Source organism: Cucurbita moschata, unplaced genomic scaffold (assembly GCF_002738365.1).
Source record: "Cucurbita moschata cultivar Rifu unplaced genomic scaffold, Cmos_1.0 Cmo_Scf00009, whole genome shotgun sequence".
Lineage (NCBI taxonomy): Eukaryota > Viridiplantae > Streptophyta > Magnoliopsida > Cucurbitales > Cucurbitaceae > Cucurbita > Cucurbita moschata.
Window position 1 is genome coordinate 3,669,777 of NW_019268525.1, and position 18,586 is coordinate 3,688,362.

Below are 18,586 nucleotides of genomic sequence, written 5' to 3' on the forward strand. Positions count from 1 at the left end.
AAAAAAAAAAAAAAAAAAAAAAAAAAAAAGACAGAACTAATCAGATGGTTTGAAGTGACATGGTGAACATATCAGCAACAATAGGTGCCCATAATTTCTCAATTGATTTTCCCATTTCCCATATCCTGCGGAGTAATTTCCAAACAAGTTTATTTCTATCTAGCACAGAACAAAGGCTAAACATTTTCAAATAGTATTCATCAGTTAATGTAATGCCAATAGAATTAAATGCATAGGCTTATGAAACCACCCACATAAAACCTGCACATGGTTATTGCGGCCTGCCTCTAGGAAGAAATATTAACTTCCAGTGCAGGAGAATAAAAGTGTTCAGCAAGCTAACTACTATATGAAGGTGCTAGATAAGAACAACAGCAGAGTTGGTGAGTGTTTGGCGCGTGATAAAAAGAAGCCAAGGGGAAAGTGCAGCATATATGATCTGAATTGGTATACTCGAAGTATTCTTTAGTACAAAAGCAATACCTTTAATGTCTGTTTCACTGAGGTCAATACTCTTCAAGGAAGGCATCGTACTTATATATGATAGGGCAACATCATCAATCATGGTATGAGATAGTGATAAAGTTTCAAGTTTAGGTAGTTTCCCGGCCAAAATTCTAACTCCAGATGAGCTGACTGTTGTGCAGCTGAGGTTCAGATTTTTCAAATTTTCCCCAACAGACGCAATTAATTTAATTGAGTTGTCTCCTATGGTAGTAGAGCTAAGGTCCAAATATTCTAATGCTTTCATATCAGTTAAGAAGCAGAATCTGTGAAGAGAAGCATTCGAAAAGTCCAGATGATATAGGAAACTGGTTCCAACAAATCCCAGGTCTTCAGTCTCATTGGAAAATGTAGCACCAGAGGCAATAAGTTTTTTCAGAGGAACTTTATCACCAGGCCCTTTAAGTGTAGAGTCAATTATGCAGTTACTCATGTTCAGGCATTCTAGATGAGGCAAGTTTGGGAACTTGGTGACATTAGTCCAAGCTATGTTCAGGAAGTTCAACTTTGGAAACATTTGTAGAACATCAGATCCACTGCTGGATATTTTGCTACCCCAAAGATCAAGGTGGTGTAATTTCGTAAGCACCTAAAAGAGTGTAAGACAGAAACGGAGGATCAAGTAAAAGAAAATATTAATTAAAAAACAAATTGCAAGAAAGGAGCAACAAAATTTAATAGACAAACAATAAATAAACAGATTTCACATGGGAAATAAATAGTCAGATTGAGTTTCAGAGAAGAAATAACAATCTAATTATCCGTATACTAGTTTGTCAAAGAAGAAGCTATAATGAAATCCAATCGTCAAGTGGGACAAACGTCAAAAAGAACAAATATCTGGAGTGTCCTGCGCCAATCACAGATCCAATAGCCATTCAATACGTTATCAAGCATTATTTGATGTTGCCATTCAATACATTATCAAGCATTATTTGATGTTGTAGACATGTGCCAAGTGTAGGGAAGAGAATGCCTACGCGTTGGCACTGCATGAAACAATAGGTGTGTACCATGCAGCCACAGACAAAAGGAACATGGAATTCACAGTAAAACATGTAGACAAATTGTCTTGACCAAAAAATTAAAAAAGAAAATACCTGAAGAGAACTCAGGGCCTGATCGGTGACAGGTAGACCACCCAAGTCCAAGAACATCAATGTCTTCAGGGAAGAAAGGAGGGTAACTCCACGAGCAGTGATGCCAGTCTCAGCAATGCATAGCTTTTCCAAAGTTGGTATGGACAAGAGATGCCTAATTCCAGCATCGGTAACTTTCAAACATCTAGAAATGTTCAACTCCCTTAACGTAGTCATCCCTATAAATAAACAAAGGACATAACTATCGAACTTAACTAACTTGCAGCACTTCAATTAAGATGGACCTGCTAATATAGAGTAGATAAAAAGAGGAAAAGAATTTGAAAGTATCTTTCTTTTCATGGAAAATAAACAAAAGATTTTCAGGGTTCCACTAGGGCAGTGGAGAAATTACAACAAATTAGAATCATTCGACACGGAACTTTCTGTAACTTGCAATTCAGCCGTCTATAGCATACCTGCAACAGCCCATATACCAGAACTAGATAGCCTGTGGCAATTTGAGACGTTTAATGAGCGTAAGTAACGAAATGCCCCTATATAGGCCATCCATTCTGAATCGACAGCATTTTCACCACTTAGATCAACCACCTCTATGGTATATTTGACAACTCTGCATTAAAGCATCCAGTTCAGCAGAATGTTTGTGAACAACAAGGATAACTTGCTAAATCTCCCCATCTATAGGTGAAAAACAGAGAGGAATGAAGAAAGCACATAAACTTCATAAGCATTCCCTAAAAGTATATCGCCCAATCAAATTGAAGAATAACACCAATATGAGCATAGCTTAGCAATTATGGCATCTCTGCTTTCTTCAAGAGGCCATAAGTTCAACCTCATATGCGATGTAATCATCTAAGAAATATGAAATAGAAGAATAACATTTGCAAGATGGGAAATACCAAAATTATAAGCTATAGCTTCCTCTTCAGCTACTTTTTTGGAGTTTCCAGACAAGACCAAATTGAGGACGATTATCGCCATCTCAATCAAGAGTTAACCGGAACTTCCAATTCTAGTATAATGCAACTGGATCATTTCAACACACACATCACAGAATCAAAGATAAAAGCGTCAAAGTAACTTAAGATGCAAAGCGAAGCAGATTGGTCACTCCAACCCCAAAGTACTCAGAATGAAATCCGAATTCACACAAATTTTAATAATTTCCATCCAATATAGAAGTTTTACGTCTTGGTGAGAGACTTCCGGTCTCCGATGTAGGAAATGAGAGCCTAGAAGTTCTCTATCCGCGTTCGGTCGTTCAACAGACATTTCTAAATAATCACAAACAAAAAACGGAATCGAAAAATACTCGAGAAGAGAAGGGTAGAGGAGACGACGAGCATGTAGACGGCGAAGAAGAGCATCCGCGAGATGAGAGGGCAAACGCTCGAGGCTCCGCTTCTGCCTCCGCCATTTCTCGACGCTGTCCTTGCTCTCACAGGCCGAATTGAGACAGAGTTCAACCAGCTGATTCTCCATTTCCATAGGTTAACCTGCTTCCTGGATCTCAATTTCCCGTTTGATCAGGAAGGATTTTCTTGTTCTTGTTCCCGCTCCCGTTCCCAATGGCTGAATTTGGCGCAACACAAGTCAATATCCATCGAACGAACGAAGAAAGAACTTGCGAGTAAATTACATTTTTAGACATCACATCACATGCCGCAGTTTCCTTTTCTTTTTAAGGAATAAATTCCCATTTTATCATTTTTATGTTTACAAATATTGTTTTTGTGTATAATTCTATAATTTTTAGTACAAATAAAAAGTATACCGAAAAGTAATTTCAATACAAACTTTTCAAAGCATCGGGGCTTAAAATGTAATTTGACTAAAACCTTTCCTTTCTGCCCAAGGATCTTTGCAATATTCATATAATTATTTACCCCATATTCAATAACCCTCTACGTACTTTCGAAAGTACGTAGTTTAATTAATTAAGCTAGGTTCAGTTGTTTTATTGTTGCCTAGCGTAATGTTACGAGAATTCAAGATTTAGGGCTTTTAAATTCTCGACTATGATCTCTCCAACGTCGTCATTTGCATCCACCCTTTATCAAGACGGCAACATCTATCTCAATTTTCAATTCACCATCCACCTTATGGATCTAAAATACGGCTGTTAGGGAGAGGTTTCCACACCCTTACAAGGATGTTTTGTTCCCTTCTCTAATTAAGGTGAGATCTCACAATCCATACCCCTTGGGGACCCAGCGTCCTTGACGACACATTGACCGATGTTTGACTCTGATACCATTTGTAACAGTCCAACCCCATCGCTTGCAAATACTATCCACTTTAGACTGTTACGTATTACTGTCAGCCTCACGATTTTAAAACGCATTTGTTAGGAAGAGATTTTCACACTCTTACAAGAAATGTTTCATTCAACCGACGTAAGATCTCACAGAAAGAAGAAATGCTGAAGTAGCTTGCTGTAAGTCTATGCAAGTCCGAACAATTCAAGAATATATCAAACAATTCCTCACTATAGCATGAAAAAGCACAAAGTTTTGATTGTAGTGATGATTCAGTGTATCTTAATAACAAGATAAGCAAAAAACACACCATGTTTCACAAACTATATTCGAGTGTGAAGAACAAGAAAATGTAGCAAAACACTCATCTAAAACATACACAAAGCAACTTCACAATTCAAAGAAAGAAATTAAGAACTCTCTTGCAAATTCTTTGAGAAGAAGGCAGCCATCTTTGGTTGCTTCTCTGACACTCAGCTGTTCATTCTGTCTATATAGCTTTGAAGAGGTGGAGAAAGAGGATGAGCACCATTTCAAACTCTCTTCTCTCCTTTCTTCCCCCAACTTCAGCACCATTATTTACCCTAATTGCATCTAAAAACCTATGCAAACTCACTCTATCACGCGTAAATATCGACTTTCTTTTGAAAAAAAATGGTAACTGAATGAGATCGAGATCGTTCGAGACTTCACTATCTATAACTGCACAATTCTTACGCCACTCCATGAACTGCCAAAGCTTGTATGACGTATCTCCTTGGTTTGGTTTCTTACATTCTTTCCCTTATTTAGAAGAGAGTGTAGCTGGAGACTGAGATGTTGGCTGGAGAAGCTGTGTGAATGTACACAAACTCGAGGCTTTCTCCGGCAGCTAATGAGTTGAGCCAAGATGGGAAGACATATGAATCACCAGATTTCTCCAGACCCCAGAGAGGACCGTAAAGTCGGAATATCGAAAGTTTTAGATCTTTGAGACTTTTTGGTGAATTGTTAGTCACTTTTGTTGAGTACCTGTAGTAAGTCTTTCCCTTAGCAGTCCAGGAACTTGTCATCTTCTGCTCAACAGTAATTGGAGTAGAAGACGACACTGCAAAACAAGCACTTCACTCAAATATTTGCCTTGTATAATCAATAAAAATTTAACTATTCTTTATCTTTCCTTCCTAATCAGTTTATATTGATAAATTAACTCATCATACCTGGAGATGGAAGAGTCTTGGACTGTGCAGATGGATCTGGATGATTAACAGGAGGAAGAAGCACTGTGGAAGAACACAAAATAATGATGATCAGTGACCATAATTTTACTTGAAAATGCTATTAGAAAGCTGATTTTAATCAACTAAATACCTGGAAGGAGCTGATTGTAGCCACTATGACCACCACTGAGTCTGGCTAAAATACCAAGAATTGGAGCATTGTTGTAGGTAGCAGGCTCAGTTTGTTCATAATTGTCCCTTTCATCAGCAAAGTTGTCATAGGCATCAGGTCCACCCACAATAGCACCGGAGAGGAGGTTGGGGTCGCTTGCCTTCCTGCTGTACCATGTGGCATAGCCACCCCTGCAGCTGACAAAGGCAGAATTGACCTTGATCGAAACAATGGAAGATCCCCTGTGGTGGACTTGTCGTGGGTAATTGTTTCCATATCCCACCATGTAACTCGTAGCTCTGGGATTGTCTCCAAGAATGTAATCCACCTGGTTAAAATTTCACACACCCCATTTAGGCATTTCGTCAAACACTTCACAGGCACTCCACTATAAAATCAAACCCTCCCTTCAAGAACAACGAGACAATTACTACAACATTCCCATTTGGAAAATATATACAAACCTGAGATTTTGCAAAGCCAAGAAGCCCAGAAGGTGGGACATTGCCGGCGGCACACCTCAAATTACCACCGGAGGAAGAGAGATAGTCGGAATAGACAGTGGCGAGAAATGAAGCGCTAGTAACAAATTGCATATTGTTCCATCTCTGACGGAAGATGAGACCCGCGGGCGTAGTCTGAACATTACGAGTGCCTTTCTTCATGCAAGAACACAAGAAATTTTCAGCCTTTTCCTTATACCTCTCGAACACCGGAGCATGATGAGCCGCTCGTCCTTGCAATAAGAACTGCAAAAGCGTTCAATAACGAAAAGAAATTGAAGTTGAAAGCAAAATTAATGAAAGAAAAAGAAAGAAACCTTGGCGACAAGGGTCTGGACACCAGCATATTTGACATCCCAGCCAAATTCAGTCATGCTCCAACCAGTTCCTCCCATGGAGTCCCCATTTTCTCCAAGGTAATTCAAGTAATATTGATTGTCTGTTGCCTCATACAGCCAAGCAGCTGCCCACAGTAGCTCATCCTGCAAATTAAACCGTTCAGAACGACCGGCCCATACAAAAGTGGGGTTTGGGCTTATGGATTTAAGCCCAAAAGGAGTACCTGGCCCATTTAGGCCCAAAAGAAAAAGGGGTTCAGATACGCACATTGTAGCCACTGACAGATCGATAGTATTTCTGAGCGACAGTAATACTGCTGTCGTATTTTCCTCTGTATTTGTCCGCGAACTCGAACAGCTGAAAATAAAAAAACGATTTTTATTTTTATTTTTAATATATCTTTCTTCAATGGCATTCCCGTAATTTCACACTTGCGTTCACATGACCAAACACTCCACCGACACTTTTATCACGTGACTATTATTATGGAATTTTGGTTCCCATTATTTTAATATTCGTAAATTTACATTTTAATATTCAATTTAATCAAACCATTAAAATCGCATAAATCATAGAATACAAACTAATCATAATTTATCATATTTGTAATTTTCTTAAATAATACTTAGCCACATGGATTAACCATTTTCATTTTCATTTTTATCTCTTTTCTAAAAAAACGTAGCATTTAATATAGCAATAAATAAATAGAATAAAGTATTAATTACGGTAGTTTTACTATCATGCGCCGTGGGGCATCACTAGCATACGCTTTCAAATGTAATTTTCTTTTTTTATCTTTTTTGTGGATAAATTCAAATAATATATAATTGGTTGGCTAACCTGGCGGGCATGGGAGAGGAGCTCATTGGCGTAGGAGGGGTTGTAGTGGCGGAAGACGAGCGAGGCAGCGGCCATAGCGGCGGCGGTTTCTCCTGCGAGATCCGACCCGGGATTGCTCGGGTCGATCTTGTAAGCTCGTCGGTCCGTCGTCATGTCCTCCGGCCGCTGCCAGCAGTAATGGTCCGTGTTCCCATCTCCCACCTAACAATTCCGCACATCAATTTGCCTTTATTTTTCACATTAAAAAAATTTCTTCAAATATAATGCTTGTTTATATTCATTTTAATAAAAGAAAAATTAAATTGAAATTCCATTTGATTAACAATTGTACGAGGTAATTACAAATTAGGTCCCAAAAATACACACTTTTGTCCTATATTTACTAAAAAAGGTCAAATATTCGTATAAATTAAACATTGGTAAATTTCTGTTCTATAAGACAAAGAAAACATGATAATGACTACTAACCTCTCCATAAAGAACATAGGGTTCGGGGTGGGCTTTGATGAGGTAATCGGTGCCCCATTTCACGGCGTCAAGGGCATGTCCAAGTTCGCCATTAGCGGCCATTTGTTTCCCGTATTCCACAATGCTCCAACTCATCATCGTCACCGTGAACGCCATCGGCAGTCCGAACTTCACATTGTCGCCGGCGTCGTAGTATCCTCCGGTTAGATCCACCTACAACAAACAAAACCCCAAAACTCAATCAACTTCCAAAGAAAAAAACAGTGATCATTTTCAGAGTAATGAAACAGAGGCGAGGCGTTACCCCGCTGGCCTTGCCATCTTGGAGGCCGGAGTTGGCGCGCCATGTGACGCGCTGGTTGTGGGGGAGGTAGCCGGATCTCTGAGCTTCGAAGAACAGAATGCTCTTGCTCAGAGCTTGGCCGTAGTCGTGGCCGCCCAGGGCAGAGGGGGCACAAATTACCAGAAACAGAGCAATGGGTAGGATGGGAATTTCCATTTTTTGTGAAGGAATTGGAAGGGGAAATGGCAATGCCGGTGGGATTTATGAAGCAAAAACAGAAGGACCCCTTAAGGGGAAGGGAGGAGGAAGGGGGAAAGAGATGACTGTGGGGTGGGCAGTGGAAGAGAAGATGAGAGCACTATATAACCTTGGAGGGAAGGTCCCCCAAATGGGCAAAGATGGGAAAAAAAAAGTATTTATTTATTTATTTAAACTCTAAATTTTTATTTAATTTTGTTCATTATAAGAATATATGTTTTAATTCGGACATTTTATAATCTTTAGACTTCACTTAATAAATTTTGTGCAATATTCTCTTAATTTATACTAAACATAATTTAAAACAGTTAATTTCTTTAATACTGTTGAACCAAATAAAGAAAATATTTTTTTTTTAATTATATTAAATTATTTTTGAGGAGGTTGAGAACAGTTGAGAGAACAGAGCATGTGGGTGTCTGAGTAGTTAATATTTTGTGGGTAGGTCGACGTGGAATTAATGTGGAATTAAATTTTTGGGGAAAATAACTATAATAAAATTTATGAAATTTATTATAAAATTGCAACTATAAAAGATAGTTTACAAGGCAGTTGTCCTTTTCAGGTCTGTAAATTACCGAATAAAGGATCACATGAAAAGTGAGTTCCAAACAGGGTCAATAAATTAAGAAATTAACCTCTCTTTTTTTCTTTATTGGTTAAATAATAACATATGAAATTTATTATACATCACCATTATTTGTTTCATTTAATGTATTGTATTAATTTATATATTCATTACCAAAATAACCGCCAACCAATCAAATCGAGCTTGACAAATTTTTGGTACATTTATGACCCAAATTAAATTCGACCTAAAATATGTCTATTAAGTTCGCAATTCATGAATTTTATATAATTCTAGCTCTATTCCGGTAATATTGTAATTTTTTTTCACCATGAGGCGATTATGGTATTTTTGGTATTGCCTTTTGGACGGACACTAATAGTGACTTGTATTTAGGATGCGATACTTTATTCTTATTTTTGTGACTTTATTCATATATATTTTGTTTTGTTTCTATTGATTAATATTTTACTTTATTTATTTTTGTTAATTTTTTCATCTTTTAAGTTTCCATTTTACGTTATATACATTAAAAAAATATATGTATTTTGGAAATATAATCAACATATTGACTCTTAAAATTGTTTCAATTTATGTTTTTAATAACTGCCGTGTGAAAACGAATTTAAAATTAATTGTAGTTATTTTTAGAATATTCTGTGTTAAAATCAAAATTTTAAAGAAAAAACTCACAAATACTGACAAAAATTGAAAATAAATAAAGCATTTTTTATAATAAAATAAAAAAATAATTCAAACAAGTTGAAAAATAAAGTATTTAAGAAAGGGAGAAGAGAGGGGAAAGAAGGAAAACGACAAAAGAAGATACGGTCAAAAGATCGGTGCTTCTCAGAAAGCTTTTATTCCTAACCGCAATCAACGGTCTCGACGAAAAGGAAGGTTATCCAAATAATAATTTTAAATTTTTGTTTATTAATATTTTTCTAATTATTCTGAACTTATTTTATTTTGAGATAATTAAGCAAACAGAATCAAGGCGGCAACCTCACGTGATGACCGGTTGGTGCCGGTTCTGTGACGGTCTCGGCTGCTACTTTTTACCGGTTGTCGGAGGTTGTCTTTATTATTTAATAAATACTCGTAAATGTTTTGGATTCTTTATCTTACTTTTATTTAATTACTTTTTGGCGCCTTTGGCTTACCTCCTTTCAATAAATTTCCCTCCTTGCTTCTTTCAAACACATTTAATATTGAAATTTATTTCTTACCCTCTAATATATTTTATCTATTTCATCTTTAAATTCTAAAATATATAATAAGTTTATTTTACATATTTAAATATTTTAATTTTCAAATTAATTAAAGTTGGTTTTATAAAGTGATGGTTGCTTCCAAATTAAATTTTCACAATCCCAAATGCCAATAAATTATTTATTTAAAAAAAAAAAAAAACTAAAGCGCTTCTTTCTTTCTTTTTTTTTTTTTTTTTTAATAGGGTCGTTTGTTTTGGAATCTGAATAAAGATAAGAATAAAAAAAAAGTTAAATTTATGTGAGATTTAAATTGAAAGTCAACGAAATATGGATACCAATAAAGTTAAGTTAAAATGGTAGGGTTTATTTGAGGACTGTTTTCAAACAGTTTTTGCCAAATAAAAAATAAATAAATAATAGTGAAAATAAAAAACGGCAAAGTAGAAACACTCAACTCTCAGGAATGTTTCAGGCATGGCTGTCCATCTTGCATCCTTAAAAGTCTCAAATGCCTTTTTTTTCCTTAAAATAAAAATTAAAGAAAAATGCCTATTTTTCTAATATATTACCTCGAATAATTATTAAATTAAAAGAATGTTAAATCTTTTAAATTGTTCAACCCTTTTCTTTAAACATGAACCCATTATGTAAATTCAAAAATATGTTTGATGTTTTGATAAATCTATTTTAATATGTTATTATATGATAAAATTTGAGTTTAAAAATTATAAATACGTTTGAGACGACGATAATGTCTCCATGGAAAGAAAAAAAGGTAGGTCGAATTTATATAAAGTGATTATAGAGGGAGTAAAAATTATTGAATATACTCCGAAAAGATGGGAGAGAAAAAGAGGTGGTGGCGCGTGAGTGTCATAGGCGCGTGAAGAAAGTCCTTAACAAAAGCAGAGTGGGGCCCGGGGGGGATTTGGAAAAAGATACGTGCCATGTTACTTTTTGGGGAATGATAGACCACGAGTGCTTTTAAATGCTGCCGTCCCCACCCTTTCAATATTCGCCTACAAATTATTATTTATCTTTTTATTTCTTCCACAAAATATCCACGCTATATTATCATTCTTATTATTCCCAAAAAAAAAAAAAAATGTTTATTATTATTTTTTATTAAAAATACTTGTAAACATCTAAAATTTGAATTTTGTGTTTCTTAAAAAAAATATATATATATATAATGTAACCGTATAATACGTATAAAAATACTCGACTTTCATGCATTCTAATTACAATATTGTTTTAAAAAAATAAACCGTATTTTTGCTTAAATAATTAAATGATTAGAGAGAAATTTTCATTAATTAATATCCTCTATTTATTTTGTATTTAAAAACATTATTTTAACAAAAAACACGACAAAAGCTTTTAAACCACTCTTTTATTTAGTTATAGAAATCTAGCTAAGATTTTAGGGTGGTTTACAAAAAGTAGATTACAAGATTAATAACACACACATATATATATATATACATACATACATATATGAACAAAAATAATGAAGAGAGTGTGGGTTTGGTTGGAATTTAGTGTATTGGAAAATTGGAAGATGTAGCTCTTTATTGTAACAACACAAACACAGGCTAGTGAACAATTTATTTAATTTCTAATTACCATTCTGTTCTAATTTACATAAATATCTCTATTAAGTTAAATCATTTCATTTTTAGTAAATTAAATTATAAATTTCCTTTACAAAAAGCTCCCTCCAAAGAAAAAAAAAAAACCCTTGAATTAAGCTTCCAATATTGTCCCCACTTTAACTGCCATTGATTTTGGAGGGCCCAGATTTCATCTTCTTTTGTTTCTTTTTTCTCTTTGCATTTTATAATTCTTTTATTTTATAAATCTTTGTTTTAAATAAATAAATCACACCACTCAAAATGATAATATATTTAATGTGCACAAACGTCAAACGAATATTAGGTTTTTTTTCTTTAATTTATAATAATTACTATTTTAATCAATAAATCAAATTTATAAATAATTTAGGAAATGTATATAAATTCCATTCAATTATTTTCTCATCCTTCAACCCCATAATTTAAATAATTGAAAATAACACCAAATAATACACGTCACCGTCGGGCATTTAAAACAAAAATTTCAAGGGTGTGGGGGACGGGGAGCTAACTTCTTTTGGAAAGTTAATCGCAGTACGACCCACTTAATTATATTTATTGTAATCCCGCCTTTAAATTAAATAAAAATTAAAAACAGACCACGCCATTGGTACAACAGTATTTATTGACGTCATAAAAATCCTAAAAACTTATTACTTAATAAATATTGGGGGAAGGGCAAGTTTGTATATTCCGTTTTTTATTTTCAGAGTGTGGTACACGTGGCGTCTTCCAATGGGTTGCTTGGGAAAAGCCGATTAACACCATTAATAAATATGTGATAAATATTAACAAAGTATTAACTTTAGAATAGTGTTTTATAATATAGTAACGTGTTTACTTAATAACAAATTTAAGATGAAATAAATGATATTTGCTTAGGATTTTAAATCTGAGTGAAAAGACAGATTTGTTAATTTAATGTAAAATAAAATGATATTAAAATCCAAGATGCGTCAACCGAATATTTTTTCTTTATTAAGGAAAACAAAGCCAATGCTAGAGTGCCGGTGATCACGGGGATGTATGGACACGTGGCCCATTCTCGAGGGACCATCGAATTATGATCATGTGGAAGCACGTGCACTCTGACAAGTCATAGTGGGGCCCTCCACGTGATGTTCTATGGACTTATCAAGCAGCAAGCTTAGAAGTTACATGAACTGGAAATGACGCCGTTTACTGCACGTGCTTCATGCGTCACCACCAATTACACGGCGCCACGCAGTGATAAAAGAGGTATGAAACGCCGTTTGACAACATCGTATCGCAGTCACTCACAGCCGCTGAATTTTTTACTTTTTTTTATTTGTTTTTCTTCACAATATGAAAGGACGATATTACCCCATTTCAAATTTTTGTAAAAACAGGGATTAATAATTATATGAAATAATTTTTAAATATAAAATAAAAGAGGAGAATGTGAAATGACAACATAGAGGAGAAAGAAAAAACAACCTAATAATGGAGTTTGTCTTTAAGTAACCTAATAATTTTAGAAATCAAATAAAATAAGAATCCATTGATCTTTGTGACATTATGGAATAAAATGTATTTGTATAATTTGCAATTTGTTATATATATTATAAGATTAGCTGCAATCAAAATATTTGATGACCTTGCTACATTATTATGCTCATTTCATTTGGCATATAGTTTCAAGGGTCTCATTTAATTTTTTTTTTATTATAATGTGTACGACCTAAATTTTATTTCATCATGGATATTAGTTAGGGTTTATTTTAGACTTTGTTATTTCTAAACATTATTCATTTTAATAGAACAGCCTATGAAAATGAACTATGATTATGTACATTACAATTATTATTTTTAATTAATATTTATAATTATGCCTTTGAAATGCGTAGAAAATTGGATGATTATTACAATTTATTTTAACTAAGAATTACCATTTACATAATTTATAACATCGTTCATAAAAATAATATTTATACACTAATTACCACGTAATGTAGCCCACTTGTGATCTTCACCATTGGGCCGGCAGAAAATGGGCCGCTAGTGGGCTTTCATTTAATTGCATTGACTATTCAGTCAACGACATTAGCCTTTGTCCTCCGGATACTTTTCAAAATTGCAGGTGAACTTGAGCCCTACAATCGTGCTCCTTGCAACTTTCTTCCTTGCTTTCTTTAGAAGCATATGGCGATTGCTTATGGATCATCGAACGAAGCCATGGAATCATTTGGTTTCTTCCATTAGGTGAGTTATGTCTTAGTATGCTCCGCTGATCTGAACTTTTTGGTCTGCTTCTTCTTGTTATTTCTAGTGTTTAAGTTACTAGTTCCTCTAGCTGATCCATGGTGTTTGATTTTACTCTACCTTCTATTTCTAGGAACTAGTGTGTTTGATGCTAGTGCAAAGTGAAGAAATCATATTGTTATTTTTCCTTTGCCGTTATGAAGATTATGTTTCGTCTTTCGCTTGGATTTTTGCTGGTGCTGTTGTTTTTTCACTGCACCTGTGTTGATTCGAAGGTACGAGAGGTTCATTTCGCTTTGTTAGGATTGAATTTACCATTTCTGTTTAGCGTCTCGTTGGCGATGGACTTGAATGTAGGTGGAAGAAAATGCGAACACCGGTCTCGATTCGAAAACAGTAAATAAAGTAATTGATGCAAGCAAGGACACTGAATCTAATAAGGTTCTCAATTCTGGTTCTGCTGGTAAGGAGAAGAAAGATGAACATCAAGGAAGCGTTTCAAAGGAGGGTGTTAAGGGCAGTGGGGATAAGATTAAGAAGGATCATGAAAGTGAAACAGTGTCGGAAGAAGGTGCAAATGAAGCAAAGAAGGACGGTGATTTACGTAAGGAAGTAAAGAATAAGGGAGAGAAAGAAAAGGGGAAGCCGGTGGATAATTCAGTTTCGAAGGAAAAGTTCAAGAGTAGTGGGAAGGACGGCAGTACTGAGTCTTCAGCATCGAAAGGAAAGGATATCTCTTCTGGTGAGGACTGTGATTCATCAAATAAGTGCACCGATGAGGGAAACAAATTGGTTGCTTGCTTACGAGTTCCAGGAAATGGTATGCATCTACAGTATTTGAGTAGGACTTCAATTTTCTTACTAATATGGTGCTCTCAGCTGTCACGACTTTAATTTTCTTACTATTAGGGTGCCTTCAAGATCTATATATTGGAGAAATCTCATTATGTCTAACTTCACCATACAGGGACTTTATCTAAATCGTTACGAATTTTAAAATACAGGAACTAAATTGTTACATGTAAGTAAGGACAGTATTGTGATAAACCATTGAGATGTATTCAGATTGAAATTACACAATACATGAACCTAAGATCTCATATTATGAATCATTTCTATTTTTTAGTTAATATTTTTGTTTCAAATCTTACATTCTAGTATGTTTACAATTTTGCAGAATCGCCTGATCTTTCGCTGCTAATCCAAAACAAGGGAACAGGTCCTCTTACTGTGAAAATTACTGCGCCAGATTTTGTTCATCTGGAGAAGAGTGAAGTTAAACTTCAAGAGAAGGAAGATAAAAAGGTATTTAGAACACTCCATTTGATGCATAATAAACCATAGCCTTAAATGATGATGAAATGCCTAAAAGTTAAATGATTGTTGTTTTGATGAAGAGATTAATGACTAACCTTCCCTCCCCTTAATCTGAGGCTCACAATTCTTTGTTCGATATTTGAGAATTCTATTGACATGGCTATGGGCACATGGCTAAGGGCATTGCTTTGATTCCACAATGGTATTATATTGTCCACTCTGAGAATAAGCTCTCATGCCTTTGCTTTGGGCTTTACCCCTCATAGATAGTATTCCTCACTTATAAACTCATGATCTTCCACTAAATTAACTAATGTGGGACTCACTCCCAATAATCCTCAACATATGGGGGCAGGAGAGTAGTTAATACCACATGCCCTACATTGGGCCATAAAAGGCAATAAAGGATGCTCCATCAATTTGCTTCTCTCTCTACAGATAATTCCATTATCTAGAAAATTCTATGGTTGCTCTCTAACTATGGGCAAACAGCACGTCTTCCACCTTTCTGAACTGTATCCAATTGGTTGGGAAGTGTTTTTGTTATCTATTAGTTATTGCAGATTCAATGAAAGTGCAGGCTTACTAGTTACTATGAGGGAGAAAGGTTCTTACTGAAGATAATTTTCTTTTGGCAAGAATTGGAAGGTTCTCACCACCCTCCTCTGAGAATGTAACGGAAGCATTTCATAGAGCTGGAAAAAAAAATTATTCTCCCTAGAGAGCCAAAGGAGTAGCAGATAAACTTTCCAGTTGATTTCAATTAGAAAAAAAGGGTTACAAACTAACTTTTGATATAGAATTCCATTGGGAGGTCAAAAGTTCCTTTAGTTCAGTATAGTGAAACTCGTTCTTGTAACTGAACTTCCGAAATGCCATGCTTCCTCTTCAATCAAGGAATTGAAATCGTGGGTAGGGCACTTTACGTTAGAACATGGCTTATGACGCATGAAATATTGTAATTTGAGGGGAAGAAGACATCACCTGAAGATGAAAATTCTTTTGTACTGCACTGAACAAGCTCTTCTATTTACTCCAAACACATTAAAGAAGATAAGTGATAACTTAGTTTACCTCTAGCATCAGCCTCTCAAAAAGTTTACCTCCAGAATCAGTTACCCAGTCGGTCAGAACAAACGGAACTCTGTACATGGTCACATAAACATTTTTGAGTTCATATTGGTCTTATGCTTCTTCGACAATCCATCTAACAGATATTCATTGAAGAAACAGTCAACAAATTACCCCCATTTTAGAATCCTACAAACGATTTACATCTCTTTCTTTGAGACAAGGTCACATAAACATTCTGGAGGACAGACTGGTCTCACGCTTTTCTGACAGTCCAGCTAACAGATTCTCATTCAAGAATTCGGATCCAATAAAAGATTTCATTGATAATGTTTTCATTACTATGCTTTGGAGTACCCAAATTAGATTGTAGTAAAATATGCCTTGTAATAATATAGAATAGCTGCTAATTGTAAGAAGATGCATGTGCTAAAGTTTCATCGTAATAAATAATCAAATTATGCAGGTAAAAGTTTCAATTGGTGATGGAGGAGATGGCCACACAATCGTTCTTACCACAGGTAGCGGCCATTGTAATCTTGATTTTAGGGATCTGATTTCGCACAATAATGCCAAAGTTTCTGATAATCTCCCGAAGTCCTCACGGTTCAGCTACCTCACAAAACCACATGTCATTGCAATCTTAGCTTTTGCCGTAATTCTAACATTTGCAGCTACTGTAGTTTTCATTAGCATTCGTTCTAAGAGTTTCACAAGTGGCAATTCTAAATATCAAAGGCTGGATATGGAGCTCCCTGTTTCCATCACAGGCCAATCCGTTGCTGACAATAATGACGGATGGGAAAACAGTTGGGATGACAATTGGGATGATGAGACACCACACACACCTACCTTGCCTGTTACTCCAAATCTTTCGTCGAAGGGCCTTGCCTCACGACGGTTGAATAAGGAGGGCTGGAAAGATTAGTCACTATTAGCTTCACACATACATACGTGTAATGGAAACCGCCCGACAGCGAATCCGATAATCTGGGAATTTTGATCAGGATTTCATCATACAATGTACACCCACTCTACCCCGTTTAGAGCAACAAGCATGTGTTATTGTATTTGCATTCAACTTCTGTAATTATTATCTCCTCTCTATTGGATTGGGAGGAATGCGGAGTATCAGAACCTTGAATATATTTACTTCTTTTTCTTTTTGTTACAACAAGTGGGATAGGAAATTCGAATGTCTGACTAGTAATATTTATTGTTAGTTTAGTTATGCTCACGTCTGACTATATATATTTATATCTATTTGAATATTTTTTACCGTCTTTATCTAGGACATATAAGAAAGGTCGATTTTAAGAGTAGCTCATTACCACGTACAACACATTATATGCTTTTATTATTATTATTATTATTTTCTTCCATTTTGTAATAACATAAATGTAGTAGAAGCCTTATATAAGGTAAAAATTACCATGTTTATTTAAATATAAAGTTTAATATGAGAAAATCAAAGTTTGGAATAAAAATTGATAGATAATAGAGAGATTAGAAGGAAAGGACTGCTTAATAAGAAAACTCCACGTATAAATTACAGGCGGCGTCGGTGATGACACGTCGGTTAAATGACTGCCAAAGTCAAACATGCCCAAAAATGAGGGCATGATGAGAGAGGAATCAAATATCCAGGTGCTTTATAAAATTAATTAATTAATTAACGATTAAGTATTTTTTTCGTGGCTATTAAATAAATTTAGTATTTTTAGTGTTTACAATATAGAAATGAAATCTAAAATTTAATATATATTTTAATTAGCGATGATATTGAAGTGAAAAAGATGAGGTGGCAATGCGGTCGCTCTCAAACCCATATATTTCTCACTTAAATAAATGCAATTATCCTTTATTACTTCTTTTATGATTGTGTCAGTCACGCCAATCATTTCTCTCGTTGCACCCATTTTGATTTATATTTCTTTTTTTATTTTTAAAATTTAATCAAATTATTTATTTTATCATTTCAAAAGGATGCGACAAACCAACCAATTAAAATATGCATTATACCATTATAATAAAAATTATAACCTCAACTATTAAAACTATATTCTATACTCAAAATTATAATCTCAACTATACTGTCCGACTATTAAAATTATATTATATTTTTATTCCTTGTACTGTAAATTAAATCATTTCGTTTGAATTTGATGATAACAAACCTAATATGGTTGAAGATTATCGATCGCATCAAAATTTTCTCTTTAGCTATTTGCTCCGATCTCAACTATTTCACTCATTATTTTATATATCTAGAGAGTATGAGTGTTTACATTTATTCTGTCAGTATTTTGTCAGTATTTTCTCTGCTATTGTTTTTTTATTATAACTTTGACTTTCAATTCCTTTACCATAAGGGTATGCTAAAGGATATAATTTAATCAATTCCCAATTTTCATACCATATTTTATAGAAATACACTTTTACATGTTAGAATGTGTTTTCTTTATAAAATAAGCTCTCAATCTCATAAATTAGATTTGTGTACTCTAAAAATATGTTTATAAATATTCTTATTTTAAAATATAAATTACCAATCTTAAAAAATTAATATTTTATTTTTTAAAATATAGAGGAAAAATAATATGTAAATTTATAAGGCAAGAAATTA

General features: G+C 34.6%; 3 protein-coding genes across 7 annotated transcripts in view; 1 reads left to right on the forward strand and 2 right to left on the reverse strand.

The window, feature by feature from the left end:
- Positions 1 to 3,267, reverse strand: part of LOC111447267 (F-box/LRR-repeat protein 14) — a 6,540-nt gene extending 3,273 nt beyond the window's left edge. For 3 of the 4 annotated variants that reach the window (XM_023086321.1, XM_023086322.1, XM_023086320.1), the window contains exons 1-4: positions 2,923 to 3,267; positions 2,063 to 2,217; positions 1,605 to 1,822; positions 484 to 1,093 (exon numbers count right to left, since the gene is read on the reverse strand). In XM_023086321.1, coding sequence (XP_022942089.1) covers positions 484 to 1,093; positions 1,605 to 1,822; positions 2,063 to 2,217; positions 2,923 to 3,098 — 1,159 coding nt within the window. In that variant the 5' untranslated portion in view covers positions 3,099 to 3,267. The remainder of the gene's footprint in view (positions 1 to 483; positions 1,094 to 1,604; positions 1,823 to 2,062; positions 2,218 to 2,922) is intronic. The other variant, XM_023086323.1, reaches the window with a different exon arrangement.
- An 836-nt stretch (positions 3,268 to 4,103) lies between these two features.
- LOC111447266 (endoglucanase 6-like) lies at positions 4,104 to 8,029 on the reverse strand. Its single transcript, XM_023086319.1, has 9 exons — positions 7,697 to 8,029; positions 7,393 to 7,605; positions 6,925 to 7,125; positions 6,349 to 6,438; positions 6,060 to 6,224; positions 5,704 to 5,988; positions 5,219 to 5,567; positions 5,068 to 5,130; positions 4,104 to 4,955 (listed from the first exon to the last, which is right to left on the reverse strand). The coding sequence occupies exons 1-9, from the start codon at positions 7,889 to 7,891 to the stop codon at positions 4,657 to 4,659; spliced, it is 1,860 nt and encodes a 619-aa protein (XP_022942087.1). The 5' UTR covers positions 7,892 to 8,029; the 3' UTR covers positions 4,104 to 4,656.
- Positions 8,030 to 13,435: 5,406 nt separating this feature from the next.
- LOC111447272 lies at positions 13,436 to 17,191 on the forward strand. 2 transcript variants are annotated; one of them, XM_023086332.1, is made up of 5 exons: positions 13,436 to 13,572; positions 13,706 to 13,847; positions 13,930 to 14,392; positions 14,750 to 14,877; positions 16,427 to 17,191. In XM_023086332.1, the coding sequence occupies exons 2-5, from the start codon at positions 13,770 to 13,772 to the stop codon at positions 16,886 to 16,888; spliced, it is 1,131 nt and encodes a 376-aa protein (XP_022942100.1). In that variant the 5' UTR covers positions 13,436 to 13,572; positions 13,706 to 13,769; the 3' UTR covers positions 16,889 to 17,191. The 2 variants fall into 2 exon arrangements, with proteins under 2 accessions (XP_022942100.1, XP_022942101.1); XM_023086333.1 differs by having other exon boundaries at positions 13,449 to 13,572; positions 13,776 to 13,847.
- The last annotated feature ends 1,395 nt before the right edge of the window (positions 17,192 to 18,586 follow it).

Coding starts and splice junctions, on each gene's coding strand:
- LOC111447266 (XM_023086319.1), bottom strand. CDS start 7,891: ATGGAAATTCCCATCCTACCCATTGCTCTGTTTCTGGTAATTTGTGCC. Junction 7,126..7,392: donor CCTATGTTCTTTATGGAGAG/GTTAGTAGTCAT, acceptor CGGAATTGTTAG/GTGGGAGATGGGAACACGGA. Junction 5,131..5,218: donor CTACAATCAGCTCCTTCCAG/GTATTTAGTTGA, acceptor GTTCTTCCACAG/TGCTTCTTCCTCCTGTTAAT.
- LOC111447272 (XM_023086332.1), top strand. CDS start 13,770: ATGAAGATTATGTTTCGTCTTTCGCTTGGATTTTTGCTGGTGCTGTTG. Junction 13,848..13,929: donor GCACCTGTGTTGATTCGAAG/GTACGAGAGGTT, acceptor ACTTGAATGTAG/GTGGAAGAAAATGCGAACAC. Junction 14,878..16,426: donor AAGAGAAGGAAGATAAAAAG/GTATTTAGAACA, acceptor CAAATTATGCAG/GTAAAAGTTTCAATTGGTGA.